This window comes from Strongylocentrotus purpuratus, unplaced genomic scaffold (genome assembly GCF_000002235.5).
Source record: "Strongylocentrotus purpuratus isolate Spur 01 unplaced genomic scaffold, Spur_5.0 spur5_scaffold_16, whole genome shotgun sequence".
In the NCBI taxonomy this organism is placed as follows: domain Eukaryota; kingdom Metazoa; phylum Echinodermata; class Echinoidea; order Camarodonta; family Strongylocentrotidae; genus Strongylocentrotus; species Strongylocentrotus purpuratus.
This window is the reverse complement of record NW_022145601.1, coordinates 23,195,792-23,218,171: the sequence shown is the minus strand read 5'-3', so window position 1 is coordinate 23,218,171 and position 22,380 is coordinate 23,195,792. Positions and strand designations below refer to the sequence as shown.

At 34.4% G+C, this 22,380-nt stretch overlaps 1 protein-coding gene across 2 annotated transcripts; it reads left to right on the top strand.

Moving 5' to 3' along the window:
* Window positions 1-2,010: 2,010 nt before the first annotated feature.
* On the top strand, window positions 2,011-21,885 carry LOC105445886. Of its 2 annotated transcripts, none has more exons than XM_030987076.1 (4): window positions 2,011-2,064; window positions 2,987-3,138; window positions 3,900-4,250; window positions 19,176-21,885. In XM_030987076.1, the coding sequence occupies exons 1-4, from the start codon at window positions 2,034-2,036 to the stop codon at window positions 19,416-19,418; spliced, it is 777 nt and encodes a 258-aa protein (XP_030842936.1). In that variant the 5' UTR covers window positions 2,011-2,033; the 3' UTR covers window positions 19,419-21,885. The 2 variants fall into 2 exon arrangements, with proteins under 2 accessions (XP_030842936.1, XP_030842935.1); XM_030987075.1 differs by lacking the exon at window positions 19,176-21,885 and adding an exon at window positions 5,411-6,019.
* The last annotated feature ends 495 nt before the right edge of the window (window positions 21,886-22,380 follow it).

The following is a 22,380-nucleotide window of genomic DNA, read 5'->3' as shown; positions in this document are numbered from 1 at the left end:
GTAATAAATGTGAAACTGGAGCATGGCCTCCGAAATTCTCCGCAGTGAAAGCGCGGTTCGGAGCATGGAACTTCAAAGCCAAGTGGAATGTTACCAGGCACGTAGTCAGAGTTTAATTTTTTTTTTTTTTTTTTTTTTTTGGGGGGGGGGGCACATACATAATCTATCGAGGTAAAAAAAAAAGGGGGTCTAAAAAAGTGCAACCGATCTTGGAAAATTTGGGGGGGGGGGGCACGCCCCCCCCCCCCCCCCCCCCGTGGCTACGTGCCTGAATGTTACACATCCCATTGTTACGCTTTAGAACTCACGAATGCGTTTACTTAAATTACAAGAGTTACCACTCCCTTCTTTCACCTCCCTGCTTGTATCATAAAATGTACTGTAGGAAACCCACCAAATAGAATACGTGCTAATGTTTACAATTTTATCACATATGACCTTTATCTGCCCATGCGCAGACAGTATCTTAGCTATCTAATATTATAGCAATATATATTGTTATGATCACAGGCGTCTTGTAGGCAAAAAATAGTCATCCATCAAAGGGTGGAGCTTCTTGTTTCACCGTGGCAATAGCCTCCATCAGTGCCTTATTTGCCTTATTGCATCGAACACATCTCTAGTTCACTGTAAATGGAAAATTCGGAGCGACGATACGCGATAAAAGTGGTAAATAGTAATTTGTTAACACCTTCTTTTCTCTTTCGTTTTATATTCTGAACGGTTCTTTATTGAATTTTACGCAATGCCTTGTAAACTGGTCACCTGGAAAATGATACTTTGATTTTTAATATGATTCATAGTTCCTCGCTGCTTCAAACGTCTTAGATGTATTTTTATTTTTTTTTACAATAAGATTTTGTAAGATGTCTCTATTAAAAAAATAACTTTGGTGGGTGGGTAATTTTGTTGTTCATTGAAGATGTAAATATGTACAGTGTTTCCACTCAAAATGCGTATCGTCTAAAATGACATAAATTAATTTTTGGAAAACAAAATGATTTATCCTTCAGATCATCTGCTCATTTCTTTTACGCGTGTTACATAACAACATCTCATATGTAAACTTAATAAAAAGTGTTCAATCGTACAAATTTATGGCGTTTTAAAAACCTCGAAATATGATTAATTTATTAACAAACCCCATATTCTGAGTACGTTACAATTTTATGTTTCATTGCACCATAAATATGTGTGAAGTATCCAAATTTCAAACGTATATTAATCAGGTTTTTTTGCTTCTAACTAATAATGAAAATTATATCAATTGAAAGATTTTTATCATATAATTTATATTTGGTCAAAAAATAAAAACAATCATGATTTTTTACATTCTTTCCAATTAGGAGACAAAATGGCATTCTAAGTATAACAAAAATAAATTGCGTGGCATGCTCCCCTTCCCTCAGTATCTCCTAGTATTGTTAGCATGAATGTCATGCATTACCCCCAAAATGCCATGGGAGATTTTTCTAAAGCCTTTTTTTAAATGTTTGGCTGGTCTAATACATGATAAGAAACACAATGCACTATCAATTATTTGTTCTTGAATATCTTTATCACCCATTTCTGTGCGCAAACTACTTTTGACATCACTCACTTAAAATATTTCCAATTCATTCATGCATGAAAACATCGTAAAATATTCAAGAAGATGAATTGAATTCGGACATAAATAATAAGACTCCATTTTATATAACACAATCATCTCGTTTTTAAACTGATGGGAAAATCCGGGTTTCCTTTTGAAAGAAAACCACTGTACATTTGGTCATTTAGAACAAACTTGAGCGAAAAAAATAAATCTAAAAGCTAGCGAATTTGCTCAAGTATCTAACTATTCCGTTGGTCCAAACCATGTACATTCAGATGACTAAAATGTTGCCATCATACACGATGTCCTGATATACATTAAAGAAGACAATCATTTTCCCTGATTATTATAATCCTATTTCTTCCATTTTCTTTGTCTCTTGATAACTAACAGAAGTAAGCTACAACTTTCTCACGTGCCTTCGATTGAAAAACTAGAAATGGACCTTCTTGTCTTTTTCATATTTGCAGGTAAACACGCATAAGTTTTTACATACAAACAATACTAACAATCTGTTGGAATGTAGAAGATACGAAAACGATCCATCTTTGGGGCTTACATTTTCCGACATTATGGACAAGTAACATCAAGAATTATTCATTATGATAAATCGACTCTATAGCATCAACCGTAAGACATCTGTACATGAATATTTGCAAAACTATTGTTATTTATTGCTCGAATGATTTTATATACTTCTTTATTAATTCCTTCCTTACCAACGCAGTTATGCCGGCTTATCTTTTTCTTTCTTTTACCATTTTTTTTTAATGTTCATATTACTTTTTGCCATGGTTGTTTGATAATCCTTCTGAGTATACCTTTTTTATACCACCACTTGAGAACTTTATATTCCTATTTGCTATGCTTGTATGATAATCCTTTTGAAGTTTGATATTTGTACTGTTCGTTCAATTTTGCCCATGCAATACATCATTATTTTCATGATACCGAAATCATAACATTTTGATTATTATTATATGATGTTGATATAATTTCTTTATTCAAGAAAAGTAGAATACGAACAAAGTAAACAAAGTACAAATAAATCCAATATGGTTTAAGAAGTGAACCATAGTAAAAGTAGTGACATAAACATGATAGTCAGAGCATGATAATAAAAAATAAATCTAACATCGATCATAATAATCATTACTGTATTATTTACGATTATGACTTAAAGAAGAAGAAAACTTAAACCCTTGGCATAATTTGAGTTCGGCATATGATCTTGCCTGAGACAATATGTCAGGTTCAACACTTCTAATTTTATTTTCTACAGCTCGAAAATTTATACTGGCTAAAAATGAGAATGAATGGCATTCAATATTGGCTCAACATTAAAAAACAAAAAGGACTTGATATGAAATGTTAACCTCTTTTTGGTCACAGGATGTGTGACCATGTCCAGTGCTGTCACATGCTATACCTGCCAAGAAGACGTCCCCTTCGACCAAGAAAAAGGTGTTTTCGACGTGACCGACTGCTCTGCACCAAGCCAAAACAACGTCGATACAGACACGGAATGTACTGGGACTTGTCTTGTAAGTTGAGTTGATAAGGAGTATTGGCAGTCATTTCGTCGAGAAAAAATAAATAGGCATGGACCTTCCTCAAATAAAACAATGTTTATTATGTAATAAATAAATCTTTGATAAGTGCATAGTTACAAAATATTTATTTTAGCTAATACGAATGTTTGTCTGTCGTATAAATACAATTACTGTATGTAATATCCATTTTGACGATTGAAATGCAATTATACGTAACTTGTGGAAAAAAATATAAAAGGTATTTAACAAAGGTTTTTTGCATATTACGAAAATGATCTAGTGCCACGAAATATTTCAACTGCTTGTAGTATCATAGATATGGCTCTAGTGACATAGTGTAAAAATATTCGTTAGATATCCAGATTGTTGAAAGTGTTGCAATGTACCCTAAACTGAGTTGGGCATATCTATTTGTATAATGGGCTTTGGTGATAAGGCCTATCAATTTTACATAAGTATCTCCACTCAGAGCCAACTATAGACATAGATTCGGTTTAGATGGACACACTTTAAAGTTGCCTCTGTTCCTCTTCTTCAAAAGTATGTGCGTGTCGATACTGAAATTTACTATCAAAAGAGTACTCAAAGCACTATTTTAAAGTGAATTTTTATTATTATTGTTATTATTAATATTATTACATTGAGTATTATTTTAGTGGGAGTAGAAATATTGTTATTATGTTTAGAAGTATAGCAGTAAGAGGTTTTTTTTTTTTTTTATTTTTTTTTACATCGTCTCATTAAAAATACAGACAATGATTTCGCTGAGAACTTCAACCTACGGGGTCACTCGCGGGGTCACTCGCGGGGTCACTCGATCTTGCCTTGATGAGGAGTCTCCTTCACTTATACCATCACAATGCGATACAGGATGCACGAATCTATTCGTCGGTCGACTCGATTGCAGACAGTGTTGCGACTCCGACTTTTGCAACAATGCAGCTGTGGATGACGTCATAAAGGAGAATCGAATGGGCCAAACTTGCTACGAGTGTCGGCACAGCGAGATACCTTACATTGGTAATTTCAACCCCAGTTGTGGACTGGCTTTCGACCCAGAGGGCACAGACTTGAGGTACTCCTTCTGCCAGGGTCTGTGTTATGTAAGTATCAAAAAGGTTATGGGAGCGATAGAGGATACCCGCTATCCGGATCCGGACACCCTTTTTGAGGCTTCTGAACCACAAGGCAAATATGCCAAATATGCAGAAAATAATAATAATAATAGTCGATTTATTTGTATATATACTTCATGTAAATGTTACAGTTTAATCATTTAGTTTCAATTGTTTAATGATCAAAAATAATATTTTTCTTAATACATTATCAAAATGTCCTGCACCGACTCTCAAACTGTATATCTGATCTTACACCCTTTGAATTTCTATTTATTTCATATCCAAGTATGCAAACCGAACTAAATATTATTATTGTTTTCATTATTTATGATTTATTTACTATGTACTGTTTATATCTGGATTCATTTAAAAGTGTTAAAGCATATAATTATATTTTTATGTCTATGGAATCATTTTTACCTTGTAAATTCACTTGCATCAGCCTCCAGCTGTATTGTTGAATATTCGAATAAAACCTTATCAAATCAAATCAAATCAAATAATAGATTACATTTATAAAGCGCTTAATACAATGTTTCTAAGCGCAAGAAGAAAGGAAAAGGAAGGAAAAGTGAGAAGAACTAAAGAAACGTATTTGAAAATATTGAATTAAAAGTAAACGGCAAAGAAGAATATGACAGGCAAGAGGGGGGGGGGGGGGGGTCATCAGGGGACCATAATATTCCATGAAGTGGCAATTTATAATTCATGATGGAGGACTATATTGAAGTTTCCTCTATGTCTAATTTTTGAAAGCCGTTGTGATTGTTTACATGTATTTCATTATATAATCATCATTATCATCATTATCACTAAATCATTATTATTTGTGTTATCATTTATCATCATTATCATCATTATTATTATCATCATTACGACTACTATTAGGCCTATTCATTTTTATCATTATTATTATTATCATTATTGTTTTTATTATTATTATTATTATGATTATTACTATTATTATTATCATCATTATTATTATTATAATTACATTAATTTTTCATTATTATTAAATTAAATCATTATTATTAAATAATTAATTATTATTAAAACAATTTTGTTAATTAAAATCAATATTGTTATCATTAAAAATAATTGATGTTGTTATTTATTTCATTTTTCATTACTTTACCATTCCGTAGATTGCAGTCACATTCATCGAGGGGGTAGAAGACGTTCGGCGTGGATGCCAGACATTTGGAATCGGTTGCGATAGAGCCAACCATCCATATCGGGAGGACAAGAGCGTTAGTATCGCCAGTCTGGATTACGATATGAAGTGTTGTTTAGGTTCCCTTTGCAATCGGGGTCGGTCTGATGGTTCTGCAATGATCATGAGCATACTCGCATTTTTCTTGGGTCAGTTCTTGGCCCTAGCACTGTAATAAATAAAGGGAAATTCAATTATTATCCCCCAATAATTGTGACCAGACTGACCCCAATTCGAAACCAAACGACACAAGGGCCCTGTTCATTAAACATGTTATCAATAACACGTTGCAAAATACAAGCTACTGAAATCGTTGCATTTGATTGGCTGAACGCAAATAAGACACTAGACATTGATACCAAGGTTTATGAATCGGGCCCCTGACAGCGTTTCACCAAACCGTCACACAATATAAATTTCAAGTACCTAATTATAGGCCAATAGCCATTCTCCCCATCTTATCCAAAATAATAGAAAAGGCAGTGAATAGGATTCTCCTTGAATTTCTGTCAGGAAAAACGACCACTTAAAGTACGAGTCCACTCCAAAAATAACTTACTTTCAATAGAAGCAGAAAAATCAGACAAACCAATCACAAAAAGTTTAAGTAAAATCGGATAACTAATAAGAAAGTTATGTATTTTGAAAAAGTATGTAAAACTATGGAACAATGAAAATCACTACACAAATTGTGAATTTAGATATTAGTTTGTGACTTCAGGTCCTTACTATTTATCAATTGCTTTATATAGTTTAATCCCATAAATTTCGCTTTTTATCCCCCAAAACTTGATTCCCCCTTACCTTTGCCCAGGTTATATGATTTGTATGATATTGCGTGCGTGACATTTCACAAAATCTTTTATGAACATTGAAGAATCGATACTATTTTCTGAATATCGTATATTCATAATTATTGATTTTTATATAAATAGTTTACCATAATTTACATTTTTCACGATTTAACTGGAAAAAAATTACTCTATATTAGTGCATCCACACAAAAACATATTACTAACAATCTAAATTGGATGCTGGTGTGAAGAAATCAGATTCTTAGGGGGAAAATAGGAAATTTATATTATCAATATAAAGAATATAATTAGTGGATAGTGAGGACATGACGTCACAGACTGATAAATGAGTTCCCAATTTGTCTTGTGCTTTTCATTGTTCCATAGTTTTTTACATACTTTTTCAAAAACTCATAACTTTCTTATTAGTTATCCGATTTTGCTCAAACTTGTTTTGATTGGTTTGTCTGATTTTTCTGCTTCTATTAAAGGTAAGTATTTTTGGATTTGGTTTGTCCTTTACCCCCAAACAGTTCGATTTTCGACCTAATCATTCATGTGAGACCGCCCTCATCACTACATTTAATGCACTTTTCATACCAACAGATTAAAGCTCTTACATGTTTATCACAGTTTTTTTTCTCATTATCTATTATGATTCAGTTTTTGTCATGTTACTTGACTCCATTACCATACCATGCTTATAATGTAATGTTAGTATACTTATAATTAATTAACTGTTGTTCTTTTGTGTAATATTATAGTCAATTAATGTATTACCAATATTTTGTTTAACTTATTTTTAAAGTTGATTTTTATCATTTTCTAAAACCATGCATAAATTGTGTTAAATGTTATGATTTGATATTGTACAGTTCTAATTGTAATTCATGTACTTTTCATGTGCAGTTGTTATAATCAGGGCTCTGTGGAAGACCAGGTTTTTATTTTTGTATACTGAACAAACTACCCTGAATAAAGAAGTGAAATAAATAAATACCACAGGTTTACCAGAAACCCATGGAAACAAGCTATTAAAACTTAATAAATACTACTCTGAACTTCAAAGTATGTATTCTTTTTGTAGCAAATCCGTAATTTTGTTGATGTATTTATAATTTGAATTTGCTTAATAAATCTTAAAGACTTCACCTTTGTACGGTTTTATAATCTTCATACATTTATAGGTGCTTGTTCGATGTACAAGATAATGTTATGTAAAAACTCTAGCTTTTGCAGGTTAAATACCAATGTCTGACATATATTTTGTGACGGCTGAAAAGGCCTGAAGCAATTACACAAACAACAGTGCAGTCTGCAGAAGCTGTATGAATACTGATCTTTGAACATATTCCGTCTTTATATGTATTAAAATTCAATTAATCTCCCCACTATAGTTTTGAATAACTACATTGAAGAAGTAAATAATATACATCTATCTCAGATTTAAAGTTTCCTTTAAGTGTAAAGAGCAATTTAAACTTTAAAAATATTACTTAGAACTTTGAAAGTATGTTAACTGATTACCATAAGCAATCAGGATTTGAACATTTTCTGTTATTATAATTGTATTACTTTTCCATTAACTCCCCACTAGTAGAGCGTGTGTTATATATATACATTGAAGCAGTGTCCTATTAGTATAACGAGCATTTTAAACTTTAGAAATATTATACTCAGAACTTCAAAGTATGTTCACTTTTGTAGCAAATCTGTAATGTTGTTGGTTTATTAACAATTTGAATTCATTAAGTCATAACAAATTAATTACCAATGTATGACATATATTTTGTGGTGGCTGAAAAGGTCTGAAGCAATTAAACAAACAGCAGTGCAGAAGCTGAAAGAATACTGATATCATTACTTGTTTCTTTTTTATAAGCGACGAATAATTTTAATATTTATTACATTAATCTCCCCACTATCCTACAGCCTATACGTGATTCATAATATCACTGTTTGACGAACTTATCCAAAGCTTTAAAATTTCATAACTTTCTTATTTGCATCCGATTTTGATGAGACTTTCGCTGATTTTTTTCTCTCTCTCCATTCATTTAATTCAGCTTGCGAATGGGTCGGACTTGCCATTTGAGTTACCTGAATTCAGTGGCATACCATTGTAGGCAGCTTTTTGATATCGGAGAGGGTAACCTTAGCAAAGCGGAGAGCTAGTAAATCAGCATTAAAGACATCTAAACATTTGTCCTCAGGAAGTTAAATGTGCTGATTAGGGCCCTGTTTCATAAAACTTGTTATCAACAACAAATGCTAAACTACAATGAAAATTTGCATTTGTTAACAAATTTCATGAAATAGGGCCATGACTTCTATTCTGACAAAAGACAGAAGAAGGAGGACTAAAGGGAAGAGCTGATGAGCCGTCTTCGAGAGGAAGGAGTTGGTATAATGTCATCTAATCTCTTGATAGTAGGGCAGGAAGGCATCGGGTACACGCATTTTAACTAAAAGAGCAAGTTTAATTTAAATAGTATTTCATCACTTTCTTCTCAGTAAATATGATTAAGTGAACTGCTGATGGAGATGTAATACACGCATCATTTCGTTGCTGATATCCGGCTACAGCCGAGGGATAGGAAGAATATTTGTTTTTAGATGAAAGTTATTTTTGCATAAATGTATATAGAAAATTAGAAATTGAATCGTATACGATAATTCCTATTGAGGTATATTCTTCTTTTATATTTTAAAGAATAGGGTACATAGCTTTATGATATATTTCAAAAGGTGTTTTTTCGTATAGGAAGCATCAGAATAGAGTAAAAGAACGACTTGTTTTGGTAAATTACGTAAAAAAAGAATTCCTGACAACACCACAATGAGTCGAGGGGATAGAGATTGAGGACGAACGAGAGAGAAAGAGAGAGAGAGAGAGAGAGAGAGAGAAGACCTAAAGCCGTCGGTCGCTTACTAACAGGCATTTATGCTCTCTTAGCAGTCAGGTAAAATAACCATCACTACACTCAGAGGGAGGGAGAGATAGAGGGAGAGAGGGGGAAGGAGAGAGAGTGAGAGAGAGAGTGGGGGGGGGGGGGGAGAGAAAGAGAGAGATTGAGAGAGAGAGAGAGGGTGGAAGGGAGGGAGGGAGAGAGAGAGAGAGAGAGAGATACCAATTCGAGATCATCAACCCCCCCCAATCAGTGTTATTTAGGGTACGCATATGCGTGTTCCCAGCGACCCCCTTTTCAGCAAAAGTCCGGTGTGTAAAGTCAATGCAGGTCGACCTTTTTCTTTTGTTATACGAGCCTTTTTCACCACCCCCCCCCCTTTCAGCAAAGTCCGGTGTGTAAAGTAAATACGGGTAGACCTTTTTTTTGTCACGAGCCGGAGAGTTTGGGAACACGCATGGTATCCTTCCGTTCACGGAGTTGGGGGGGGGGGGGGGTTGTGTTGGGATTTCAACTCGTATTCACAAATGTAATCACCGTAATGCATCTTTATAAGCTCTATACTTTGCTAGATTTTATTTTCTCGGTCAGGACTGCGGTTAAGTTAAATAACATAGAAACATTTTTAATTGTTTTATCGATAATCTTCTTGGTATACTGGGAGCCACGGGGGGATTGCCGCCGAAAAATATTTTGGAGAGGAACTCAAATTCATACTGTAGCTACCATATCCCTCCCAATTACGTCAGCTCCGACAAACTCAATTGCCAAATAGAATAATCACATTCAACATTTTTCATTTGAAATGGCAATACATTGATTTACTATACATTGAACTCGTCAAGGAGACGAATTAGGTGATCTACTGCTTTGATTGAGACATAACACATGTAGAAACTCAATCGGAGATTCGGTCTTTAAACAAAATTCCACCCTCAACTCATATAACACGCTCTTTGCAAGTTGATAATCAAAGATGTAAAAACAGTAGAGAAGATTGTGCTGACTATTGTTCGGTATAATTAACCATCAAATTAATGACAGGCGTAGGCCAAGAACAACAAAATACACGTCGGTCATTCAGTTAAAGTAATGATTATTTGTTATACGAATTTGTTGGATTGTATTTGTACAGAGCAGTTAGAAAGGCGATGTTAATGGCCGAGGATCGTGAAGAGAAATTGTGTAGATGAGAAATGTACAGGGTTGGCATATTTCCCGCTTCGGAGGCTTATTTCCCGGACGTCGGGAAATAAACGGTATTTACCGGTATTTCCCGCTTTTTACCGGTATTTACCGCTTTTACCGGGAAATACTGGGAAATACTGGGAAATATATTTTTCCACTCACTTGTTCATAGGAATTGTCCAATTTTGAACATAATAACAATGGTGGTGCTCTGGTGTGTACTATTTGTGTGTGTGGGTGTGTGTTTGTTCGTGTGTTTGTCTATGTCTGTTGTTATGAAATGCTGGAAAAAAATACAGAAAAAAGATCCCAAATAAGCTATCATGTTTTTCATTAAAGGGAACCAAAACCTTCATACTATTAGTTACTTTTATTGTAAAGTTTAATGTACTGTATTTGAAAAAAAATCAGTGAAAATTTGAACAAAATCGGTCAAGGAATAAGGAAGCTAAAGCATTTTGAAATGACTAGTCACTAGAGGGCGATATTCAATTTGATGACATTATTTGTGGACAACTCTCCATGCCTTTTGTACATCAAATTTCACAATTCTTTCGTTTTCTTTGTATTTATTTGTGGTCTTGATCCGACTTCATAACATGTGAAGCAGAATATCATTTTGCATGCTATACCTTGCTTTCAGGGGAGTAGATTATCTCAATCACAAGAAAGAAGAAAAAACATGAAATTTGATGTCCAAAAGGCATGGAGAGTTGTCTATTTGTCTTTCATGTTACCGTTCATTCATTTTATACCTCCTTACAATTCTATCACTTGAAAGCTGGACTTACAGTCGAAGCCACGATATTTGATCGACATGCCGCCGTTTTTAAATCGATCTTAATCGAAACAACCAGACTTTGTTTAGACAGCGTCGCTGTAAAGTTTGTTGTTAGTCTAAGATCCTTCTCATAAGGCGGGGATTTTCCGTTGCCATAAAAATCGGTACTTTCAGTTTTGGTCCTTATAGTTATAGTTTTAATGATAATAATAGTAATAATGATAATATTTATAACAATGATATTAATTATTATGAGAAACTACAAAAAATACTATACAGTGCGACCCAGAAAAAACGAAACCGAGAATTATCGATGTTTTTATCATAACTTAATCACAATTATAATTAATAAACGACACATATTTGTAAAGCTTAGAGCCTCCTCTTTCACTTGATGCAACTCATATGATGCATATTTCACGCATAAGTGAATAAAAGCAATTTGAAGGAAGGAAACCAAAAAGTCATTTGGCGGGCGGTATCTGAATTTCGACGAAAAATTCACATTTCTAGAAAGTTCAGTTTCTGCTCTTTCATATGACATCTCAATCAGGAAAAATGAGCAAGGAATAACAAAGCTCTGTTTGTTTAAAGTGATGCTTGCATTTCATAATTTGATTTAAAAAGTTCGTTTTCATTGGATGCCTGCGGTAGCAACAAGTAGAATTGACAAAAGACTTAACTCCGTTTTATTGACAATCAGCCATGCATGAAGTCTTTCGCCTTATTCTGATCGTCAACGAAACGGAGTTGCTGTGAATGCATTTTTGAATAATGTTATCATAGAATTTTACTTTTTTTAAAATAAAAACAAAAAAAACTAAATCAGATTTAATTGTTCAAAATCCTGTTTGACTTTTTAACAATTCCCAAGATGATGCACATTATATCGAATATTAGAATTGGAAACCTTTTACCCATGTTTTTATGCGAAACTTATCTTATTTTTATGCACTATTCTACATGTATCTTTTACTAAATTGGCTCAAATACAAAATGTTCTGCATTTTACCTACAATGTATAATTTGTTTAATTCATTATAGGCATTATAGCATCTATTTGATTTTATAATTCTTTGATTTGGTTTCTGTTGTTGTCTCTGTTTCTGTTATTTGATATAAAACACCATAACCATACCATACCCATCTGGCTATGCATTTTCCAACCAAAACATTTAATTCTTTTGAATATCAAAAATGTATTACTATTCTATTTGTATAAGTTCAATATAAATTTTATTGCAAATATGGTAATACAATTCAGATTTCTGTATATGTACCAACCAATTTGCCAAGGTCGTTGATGCACAATTATATATCATATGTGCAACATAATTGCAATTTTCATATTGCTCCGATTGTCTCATTTTCGCTCGCGTGAACATTGCCAGCACAAAACACTGACCTCTACCTCCTGGACGGATCATCGCCCATTCCCATTCACTATACGTTACGTACTAAAAGGCTGTATTGTCTGACCGTTCATGAATATTCATGTTTTTGCTAAACTCGGCAAAATGTTTGCTTTTACTAAATGGAAAAATTACGGTGGGGGGTTGGATGAAATGAACATAATGAACATAGCAGAAGTGATAATTGATAATTCATGCTTCTTATCCTTCGTGTGCTTGACCTATAATTTTACAATCACTTGGCAGACTGAGTCCAAAATTCAACTTGTTTCACATGTGTATTATAGGCAATGGCGAGCTTGCAACCTATTTTGAAAAAGTACGGTGGGTGAACTTTCAAAAGTCAATGAGACATGAGGGCTCCAATGAAAGAGCTGGTGATAACGTACGTCGGGATGGATGTGCTTTTCGTTTAAACAAAAAAAGAAGAATTTTTAACGATTTTTTAAAAAGACGTCCGTAGGCTAACATGTATGGCTGCTGACTCTGACGATAGGGGGTGTTGTGAAATGAGACTAAACGGAGCTATATGTACTATGATAATGCTACCATGCATAATGTTTTACGTGTAATTTTACTTTGTCACTGATGTATACTTTGTAAAAGAAACTGAAATTCGGCTCTCGGGCCGCGAATGTTTTTTAATGAAATAAACCATTTAATATATATATATATATATGTTTATACCTCCGGACAGCGATCTACCTGAAGTAAACTCGTGAAGTTGACCGCCTAGGACAAATAACCCCGGATAAATTACATTTCGGATAAGTGCAGAGTGATAAAATTGTCCGACAGGATAGTTCGAAGAGGAAGTCGTTTAGGGTAATAGTACATGGGTGATATTGTTCTGTTATGTACGCAATCAAAGGCGAGTCCACATAATAGAAATGCACCCCTCTCTTGACTGGAACGAATCAATTCCGCACTACGTCATTATGTATGTTAATAAATGTTACCTATGTGGGCGTGTCTTCACTGTGACGTAAGTTTCAGAAGAAAAGAAGTTAGGTGTTAAAGTGCGGAGACATCGAGGATAAGGATAAGAGAGAAACAAAACGTCCAATCCTCCCTCCCCAATCCTTTTTTCAGACAGTCCCGGAAAGAGCAAAGACCAAGTTTGAAAAAGAAAGAAAAATAAAGATGAATACGGGCCTACAACAAATATTTGTATGATGCCAGGTGGCTTATAGTCAAAAGCTAGTCATCCATCAACAGATGGAGCTTATTTTGGAGCCATTTTAACTTCCTCATTCGTTTTGCCATGATGCCAGCACAGTAGCAATAGAATATTCGACCAGTGCCTCGTTTGCCTAATGCATCACGCACATCTCTAGTTCACTGTAAAAGAAAAGTTCTGAGCGACGATACACAATTAACTGGTAAATAGTAAGTTTTAAACACCTTCTCTTTCTTTTCCAATTTAAATTTTTCTTTATTTAATTTTAGGCAATTCCTTGTAAACTGGTCACCTTGGAAATGATACTTCGATTTTTGACATGACTCATAGTACCTTGCTGTTCACATAACTGGTTTCAGACGTCTTGGGTGTAAATTGTGTACATCAAACGGTCTTTTGTAAGATGTCTCTATTTAAAAAAAATGAACAAACCTAACTTTTGAAGTCCACAAATTGTTTTAGTTATTGTGTGCGAAACATAACGCGAAGCGTAGTTCAAAATATTTGTTTTAGTTTTTGTTAAGAATGCTCATCACCAATTTCTTCTCTTCTTTGCTACGAAAAAGAAAAAGTCGTTTCTGTGTACAACAATTTTCAACTGTTTAACTGATTCAAATCAAGATTCAGAAGGTTGTTTTCGGGTAATAGTCAAGTCTGATAGAGCAGTTGTTATGACACCTCATTATTGCAGCATTGCCTGGATGTGATACCAACTTGTCATGTGTTACTTATGTATGTCTAGTCATTGTATAATCTTTAGGGAAACAAAATGTTAGCAACGATTGTTGCTAAATTTGAGCAATAAGGCGTTTGCCTTCGCGTCTCATTTATGCGGTGGTCACATCCCGCCGTACTTGCAAGTGCGTGCTGTCTACGTGCAAAAACGTAGGCAAACTTTGGGTATCCGTACGTAATGAGCACATGTAAAGTATCATAATATTCATGATATGCCGAGCATTTATTTTGTTTGTCTCTTTTCCTCTGTTTGACCTCTATATATTGATTTTAGTTTTGACAGTATGTGCAGCTGAAATTCTTAATCTGCTGCAACGAACTTACCATTAAAATATTTAATACACTCTTACGTCATTTCTTAATTTCATAGTCACAATTGATAATAGGCCTTTTAAATGTAAAAGATGACAAAAGTTTGTTGGGGTTTGAGGGGAAAATATAACTAAAAGTTACTAGTAGCCGATTTACTCAACCATCGATTTATTCCATTGGTTTCAAACCTGCACATATTATGGTTAATTACCGCTTTTGACCATACACGATGGCATGCTATACGAATTCAAAGATAGCAATACATTTCCCTTAACAAATGTTATTCCTATTTCCTCCATTTTCTTTATTTTTGGATAACTTACAGAAGTAAGCTACAACTGTATCGCGTGCTTTGCACCGAGAAACTAGAAATGGACCTACTTGTCTTCTTCATATTTGCAGGTAAACGCGCATAAGTTTTACATACAAACAATTGTAACACTCTATTAAAAGATAAAAGAAAAAAAAAACCATGTTTGAGGTTCACATTTCCCGACAGTATGGACACGTATCATAAACAATTATTCATTATGATAAACCGGAACTACAGCATCAACCGTAAGACATCTGTACATGGATATTTGCAAAACTATTATGATTGTTATTGTTATTGCTTGAGTGATTTTATGAATTCTATATGATTCCCTTCCTCGCCTACACAGTTATGCTGGCATATCTTTTTCTTAATTCATAACTCTTTTGAGTACATTTTTTATATTACCATTTGAAAACTTTATATTCCCATTTGCTATGCTTGTATGATAATCCCTCTGAAGTTTGATATTTATAAATTATTTCAATTTTGCCCATGCAATACATCATTCATTTTCACGATACCGAAATCCCAACATACCCTAAAGCTATTTGTTGATGATATCATTTCTTTAGTAAAGAAAAGTAGAATACAAACAAAGTAAACATAGTACAAATAAATCCAATATCGTTTGAGAAGTGAACCAACAAAGAAAAATTATTTGACAAAGTAGTGACATAAACATGATAGCGAGAACATGATAACATTTTTTTCTTTGCCTCATAAGAGGATTTATTAGGTAAACATGCATGGTTTACATTCAAAGATACAATGATAAAATCAAACTGACACAATAAAAAAAAGCATCATTATTGGCATAACAAAGACTTTAAATTAAATGTTGTCCAGCAAAGCATTTGAATCATCATTAACATAAGAATTATACTCATAATTTGTTTCTTTTTTTGTCTTCTTCTAAATAACAAGTAATAACTCTTTTGGTAAAAACATGTGCTTTCTGATTTGGTTGACTTTCCAATCTTTTTATAAATTCTCTTTGGAAAATTCTGTTTGGAAGCAACGTTTCTTTTGTCTATTCCTGTCATATTCCGATCGACAATCAATTTGTAAATGGTCCAAAAAGCTATAGTTAGGAATAAAGAACAATGATTTTCACAATCTATTTTAAGCAAGTGTTGGATACTGAACATCAATGTCTTTACTTGGTATATATCTCTTAATATTTCTTTCAGGTGTTTAATGAAGGGCTCATTTAGTTTGCATTCGATAAATGCGTGATTTATATCCTCTTTTATATTACATTTTGGGCATACATCGCCATTAGTTATTCCCCATATGAAAAGATTACTTTTTACTGGCAATAGATTATACAGTAATTTCAAGGTAAACTCTCGCAATTCGTTTTCTCTGATGTATGTAAGATTACGCTTGAATAACGTAGACCAATTAATACCTACATTAAGTTTTTTTTCCCTCAATAAAGACAACATGTGTTAGTTAGGTTAGTTAGTATAGTTCTCGAATGAATGAGTTTACAGAAACGATGGCTACTCATATCAGTAACATGTTTTACCTTATTTGCAACCAACTTATAAGGAACTTTGTTTTCATTAACATGATAAAGATAGAGTCATAACAATCATTATAATCACTATAGTGTTATCTATGATTATACTATAGTGATTATAATATGATTATGACTGAGAAAAGGAAAATGTACACCCTTGGCATAATTTGCGTTCGGTATGAGATCTTGATTGAGTCAATATGTCAGGTCCGACACTTCTAATTTTATTTCCTACAATGTAAAAAGGTTGGGCAATATTTTTTCAACACTTTGCCCAACGTTGTGCCAATAGTCAACCCAACCATCTATTGGGCAATATTTTGCCCAGTGGTATTGGTAAACGTAAGTACCCTACAAGTGCATAATTGCTTCGTATTTTGACCAAAATTTGGGCAAAGATATGACCCTTCAGCTGCCCGACTACGGTAGCCCATTTGTTGGGAAAATCTTCCAACTGTTGGGAAAAATACGAAAATATTGCCCAATAGATGGTTGGGTTGACTATTGGCAACGTGTTGGAAAATATTGCCCAACCTTTTCACAGTGTATAGCTCGGAAATTTATAGTGGCTAAAAATGAGAATGAATGGTAATCAATTGGTTTAACATTAAAAAAAGAAAGGACTTGTCATAAAGTGTTACCCTCTTTTTGGTCACAGGATGTGTGACCATGTCCAGTGCTGTCACATGCTATTCCTGCCAAAGAAGCTATGTCCCCTTCCTCCCAGAAGAAGGTCTTTTTTTCGACTTGACCAACTGCTCTGCACCAAGCGGGAACAACTATTTTGTCGACACAATCACGAACTGTACTGGTACTTGTCTCGTAAGTTGATATGATAAGGAACTTTTGCAGTCACTTCGTCGAAAAAAACATTTAGACATGAACCTTCCTCTAATAAGTAGAACAATGTTTATTATGTAATACATAAATCTTTGATAATTGCATAGTTACAAATTATTCATTTTAGCTGTTACGAATGTTTGTGTGTCCTATAAATACAATTAATGTATGGAATTTCCGTTCTGACGATTGAAATACAATTATACGTAACTTCTGAATGAAATATATTAAAGGTAAAGACCAGTTATGGTCAAGCGATTGCATTGTGAAAGAAACGTTGTGGAATCGATCAGAAAAGGTTGATCATCTAGCATCTAGCATCTGCAAGGTTCTGGAATCATCAAAATGATAAGAAATTTGGCCCATTCTTCGTAAAGTTACAAGCACTATACACAGAAAGATGTATATGGGACTACCCTACATCTCTCACAAACCATGAGAGAAACAAATTTACCAAATATATGAATTAGTAGGCGGTTTCGCGGCAAATTTTGTATCATCATGTATTAGTCAAAACATATTCTTTCACATGATTGGTAATGAGAGCTTCCATTTAATTTTTTTAAATTGGGGCGTTTCCAATACTGGTCTTTACCTTTAAAAGGAACTTAACAAAGTTTTTTTTAGCATATTACGAAAATGGTATATTGCGACAAAATACTACTAGTAGTATTGTTATTGTGCTTAGTAGTAGTAAGAGGTTATTTTTTATTGGCTTATTAAAAATACAGACCACGATTTCGCTGAGAAGTTCAAGTTCATACTACGACGTCTCTCGGTCTTGTCTTGAGGGTTCTCCTTCATTTCTGACATCACAATGCGAAATGGGGTGCACGACTCCATCCGATTGCAGACAGTGTTGCGACTCCGACCTTTGCAACGATGCATCTGTGGATGACATCATAAAGGAGAATCGATTGGGCCAAACTTGCTACGAGTGTCGGCACAGCGAGATACCTTCCACTGGTGATTACAACCCAAGTTGTGGACTGGCTTTCGACCCAGAGGGCACGGCCTTGAGGTACTCCTTCTGCGAGGGTCTGTGTTATGTAAGTACCAAAAAGCTTGGAAAGCTTGAAGGAGGAACAAGAAGGTTAGGGAGCGTAAAGGATACCCGATATCCCGGACGCGTTATTTTCTTCTGCGGCACAGATTGGGGCTTTAAAAAAAAAAAAGGGGTCTTGATTTAACCCTTACCCTAACCCTAACCCTAAACTTTCCCATAGGCTCAACACACACCTAACCCCAATGTGTACCGCCGAAAAAAATCCCGGACACTCTTTTTTCACAAAATTCCACAAGTCAGGCATATATATATGCAGATGCGGCGGGGCGGGGGGGGGGGGGTCACCACGAGAGCATAACATTTAACGAAGTGGCAATTAATAATTCTTATGACTACTTTGAAGTACAAGGGACATTCTTAGGTAGCACAAATCCATAATTAGGTTAGCATTTACAGTTGCGGAAATAAACGACAGTTCAAGAGTCTGGTAGAGGCCTATATCGTATATCATTATCATTTTTATCATTATTATTATGATTATTATCATTACCATTACTACTTCTATTACTCATTTTATCATTACTATTGTTATTATTATTATTATTATTATTATTATTATTATCATTATCATTATTATCACAGTCATTATTACTACTCATTTTTTAATTTTTATTATCACCATTTCCATTCTGTACGCAGAGTGCAGTCACGTTCATCGAGGGGGTAGAAGACGTTCAGCGTGGATGCCGGGGCTCAGGAAGCAGTTGCGATTATGCCAACCATCCCTATCTGGAAGACAAGAGCGTTAGTTTCGGCGGTCTGGATTACGATATGAAGTGTTGTTTGGGCTCCCTTTGCAATGGGGGTCGGTCTCTTGGTTCTGCCATGAGCATGATCGTACTCGCTTCTTTCTTGGCTCAGTTCTTGGCTCTAGCACTGTAATAAACAGAGGGAAATTTAATTATTATCCCCAATGATTCCAAAGAGACCGACCCTAATTCAAAACGACACCAGGGCCCTGTTTTCATAAAACGTGTTATCAATAACAGGTTGCTAGAGCTGTTACAAGCTACTGAAATCGTTGCATTTGATTAGCTGAAAGCAGGTGTCACACTTAATATTGATAACGAGGTTTATGAATCGGGGCCCATGGCAGCGTTTCACCAAACCGTCATACCACAAATTTGCAGGAAACCCATGGAAACTCGTGTTTCAATGGGCTGTCGGTGAACTTGTAATAGTGACGGTTTCGTGGAATTATGCCCCGATCGACGATCGACCCAATGTAAACATTTTTAAACCGAATGGTCGGTTTGGAATCAGTTTGGCGGTCTAATTTTGTTGGTGTATTTCAATCTGAATTTGCTTATTAAATCATGAAGAATTTTCCTTTGTGCGGTTTTACAATCTTCATACAATCAAGGAGTTTTAAGAGCTGGACCGTGTTTCAACTGGCAACAAATTATGCCAAGCAGCTGCCGTTTTCTAAGGTTGAGAAGTGATTTTGTTCACAAATGCATAGCGTTAATATTTCACTTTTTATTTGAACTAACAAGGGGGAAAATCGAATAGATAATAAAATGTGAATCCAAATAAAAAGCCTAATTGTGTCAAGAAACTTGCTTACATTGTATAATAGCAGTTTTAATTTGTGAAAATAGTAAAATGTTACAATCCTAAAACCTGCAATTTTATACTTTTCCAATTATTTCCGGGTCACGAAAATAAACAGTCAATTTGTTATTGTACAGTCCTTTATGATGTTATATGTCAGATTAGTGCCCACAATGCCCAGTCGAGTAATTTGGATGAATATTTCAGGAAATTTTGCTCCATTTCCTTTCGCTTGCCTCCTGTAAAGGCAAACACTTACAAAAGCATATTTCCATTTGAAAGTGGCCCGTTAGTTTTCAGCTAGGCCGGAACCTTTTGTATACTTATTTGCAAGGAAGATCTAGTTAAGTACATGCCTGACATATTTTTCTCCTTGCAGCTTCGAGGATGGTACAAATGGAATGAGCTAGATATGACTCCATCTCTTAAAACTCCTTGATACAATTAACGGTGCTTGTTCGTTGTACAAGATAATGTTACGCGGGAACTCTAGCCTTTGCAGGTTAACTACCAATGTCTGACATATATTTTGCGATAGCTTAAAAGGCCCTAGGCAATTTTACAAACAGCAGTGCAGAAGATGTATGAATACCGATATTTGAACATATTCCGTCATTATATGTTTGAAAATCCCATTAATCTCCCCACTAGTATAGCGTGTTTTAAATAACATATCTTCTATCCAAGGTTTCTTTTAAGTGTAATTAGCAAATTAAACTTTAGACTTATTACTCGGAACTTCAAAGTATGTACATTTTTTTTGCAGCAAATCAGTTATTTTGTGGGTGTATTTACAATGTGAATTTACTTATAAAATCATGAAGACTTAACCTGTGTGCGGTTTTATAATCTTCATATAATAACAGGTGCTGGTTCGGTGTACAAGATAATGTTATGTGAGGATTCTTTCTTTTGCACGTTAATTACCAATGTTTGACATATATTTTGTGATAGCTGAAAAGGCCATAAGTGATTAAACACACAGCAGTGCAGACTGAAGAGGCTGTAAGAATGTCGACCATTACATGACGAATAAACTGTTGTTACCATATTATATTATCAGAATTTAAACATATTCTGCATTATATGTTTTACTATTCCTTTGATCTCCCCATTAATAAAGCGTGTTTTGAATAATTGCATTTAAGCAGGTTATCATGACAGATCTTGGATTTAAAGTTTTCATATTAGTATAACGAGCAATATAAACTTTGAAAATATTACTCAGAACTTCAAAGTATTTATACTTTTGTCGTAGCTAATCAGTTACTTGGTTGGTGTATTAACAATTTTAATTTGCTTATTAAATCATGAAGACGATTTTGTAATCTTCATATAATCATTGGTTCTGGTTCGTTGTACAATATAATGTTATGAGAGAATATTAGTTTTTGCAGGTTAAATACCAATGTCTGACGTATATTTTCTGGCGGCTGCAAAGGCTTGAAGTAATTAAGCAAACAACAGTGCAGTCTGCAGAAGCTGTATGAATATGATTTTTGAACATATTCCGTCTTTATATGTATTAACATTTCATTAATCTCCCCACTAGTAAAGCGTGTGTTATATAAATACATTGAAGCAGTTTCCTTTTAGTATAACGAGCATTTGAAACTTTAGACATATTATACTCAGAACTTCAAAGTATGTTTACTTTTTGTAGAAAAGCTGTAATGTTGATTAAAAATTAGAATTGTTTAAGTCATGAAGAATTAATTACCAATGTATGACATATATTTTGTGGTGGCTGAAAAGGTCTGAAGCAATTAAACAAACAGCGATGCAGAAGCTGAAAGAATACTGATATCATTACTTTAAAAAAAAATATGTGTATTTTTACATTTTTTAACGTTAATTTTACCTTTTTTTTGGAGATGGCCCCCCTCCCCCCGGCGCTCAAGGGGGGGGGGGGGGATGCAATATTTCAAATTTTCGAGGACCAAAAAACCACTTTTGCTAATGTTTCGTTTGCGTACGTGCGTCAATTTTGTGGTTTAGCATACGTATGTGAGCTAAATTTAGGTCAATAATGGTTAAAAGAGATTTAAAATTGCTAAAAATAGTATTAGCTACACAATAATAGAGACAACATTTCATTTATATATTCAATACGGACGGCACAAGCAAAGACGCGCACGCATGCGTCCGCGTGCGCAAATTTATTGGTCCATTAAGCATTTTGACAATTTTAAACTTTTGACGCACGCGTACACTTCTGCCATGACGTCAGGTTTATGCATATCAATTATGGTTGAGAATTGACAATGAATGACGGAAATAGGGTCAATAA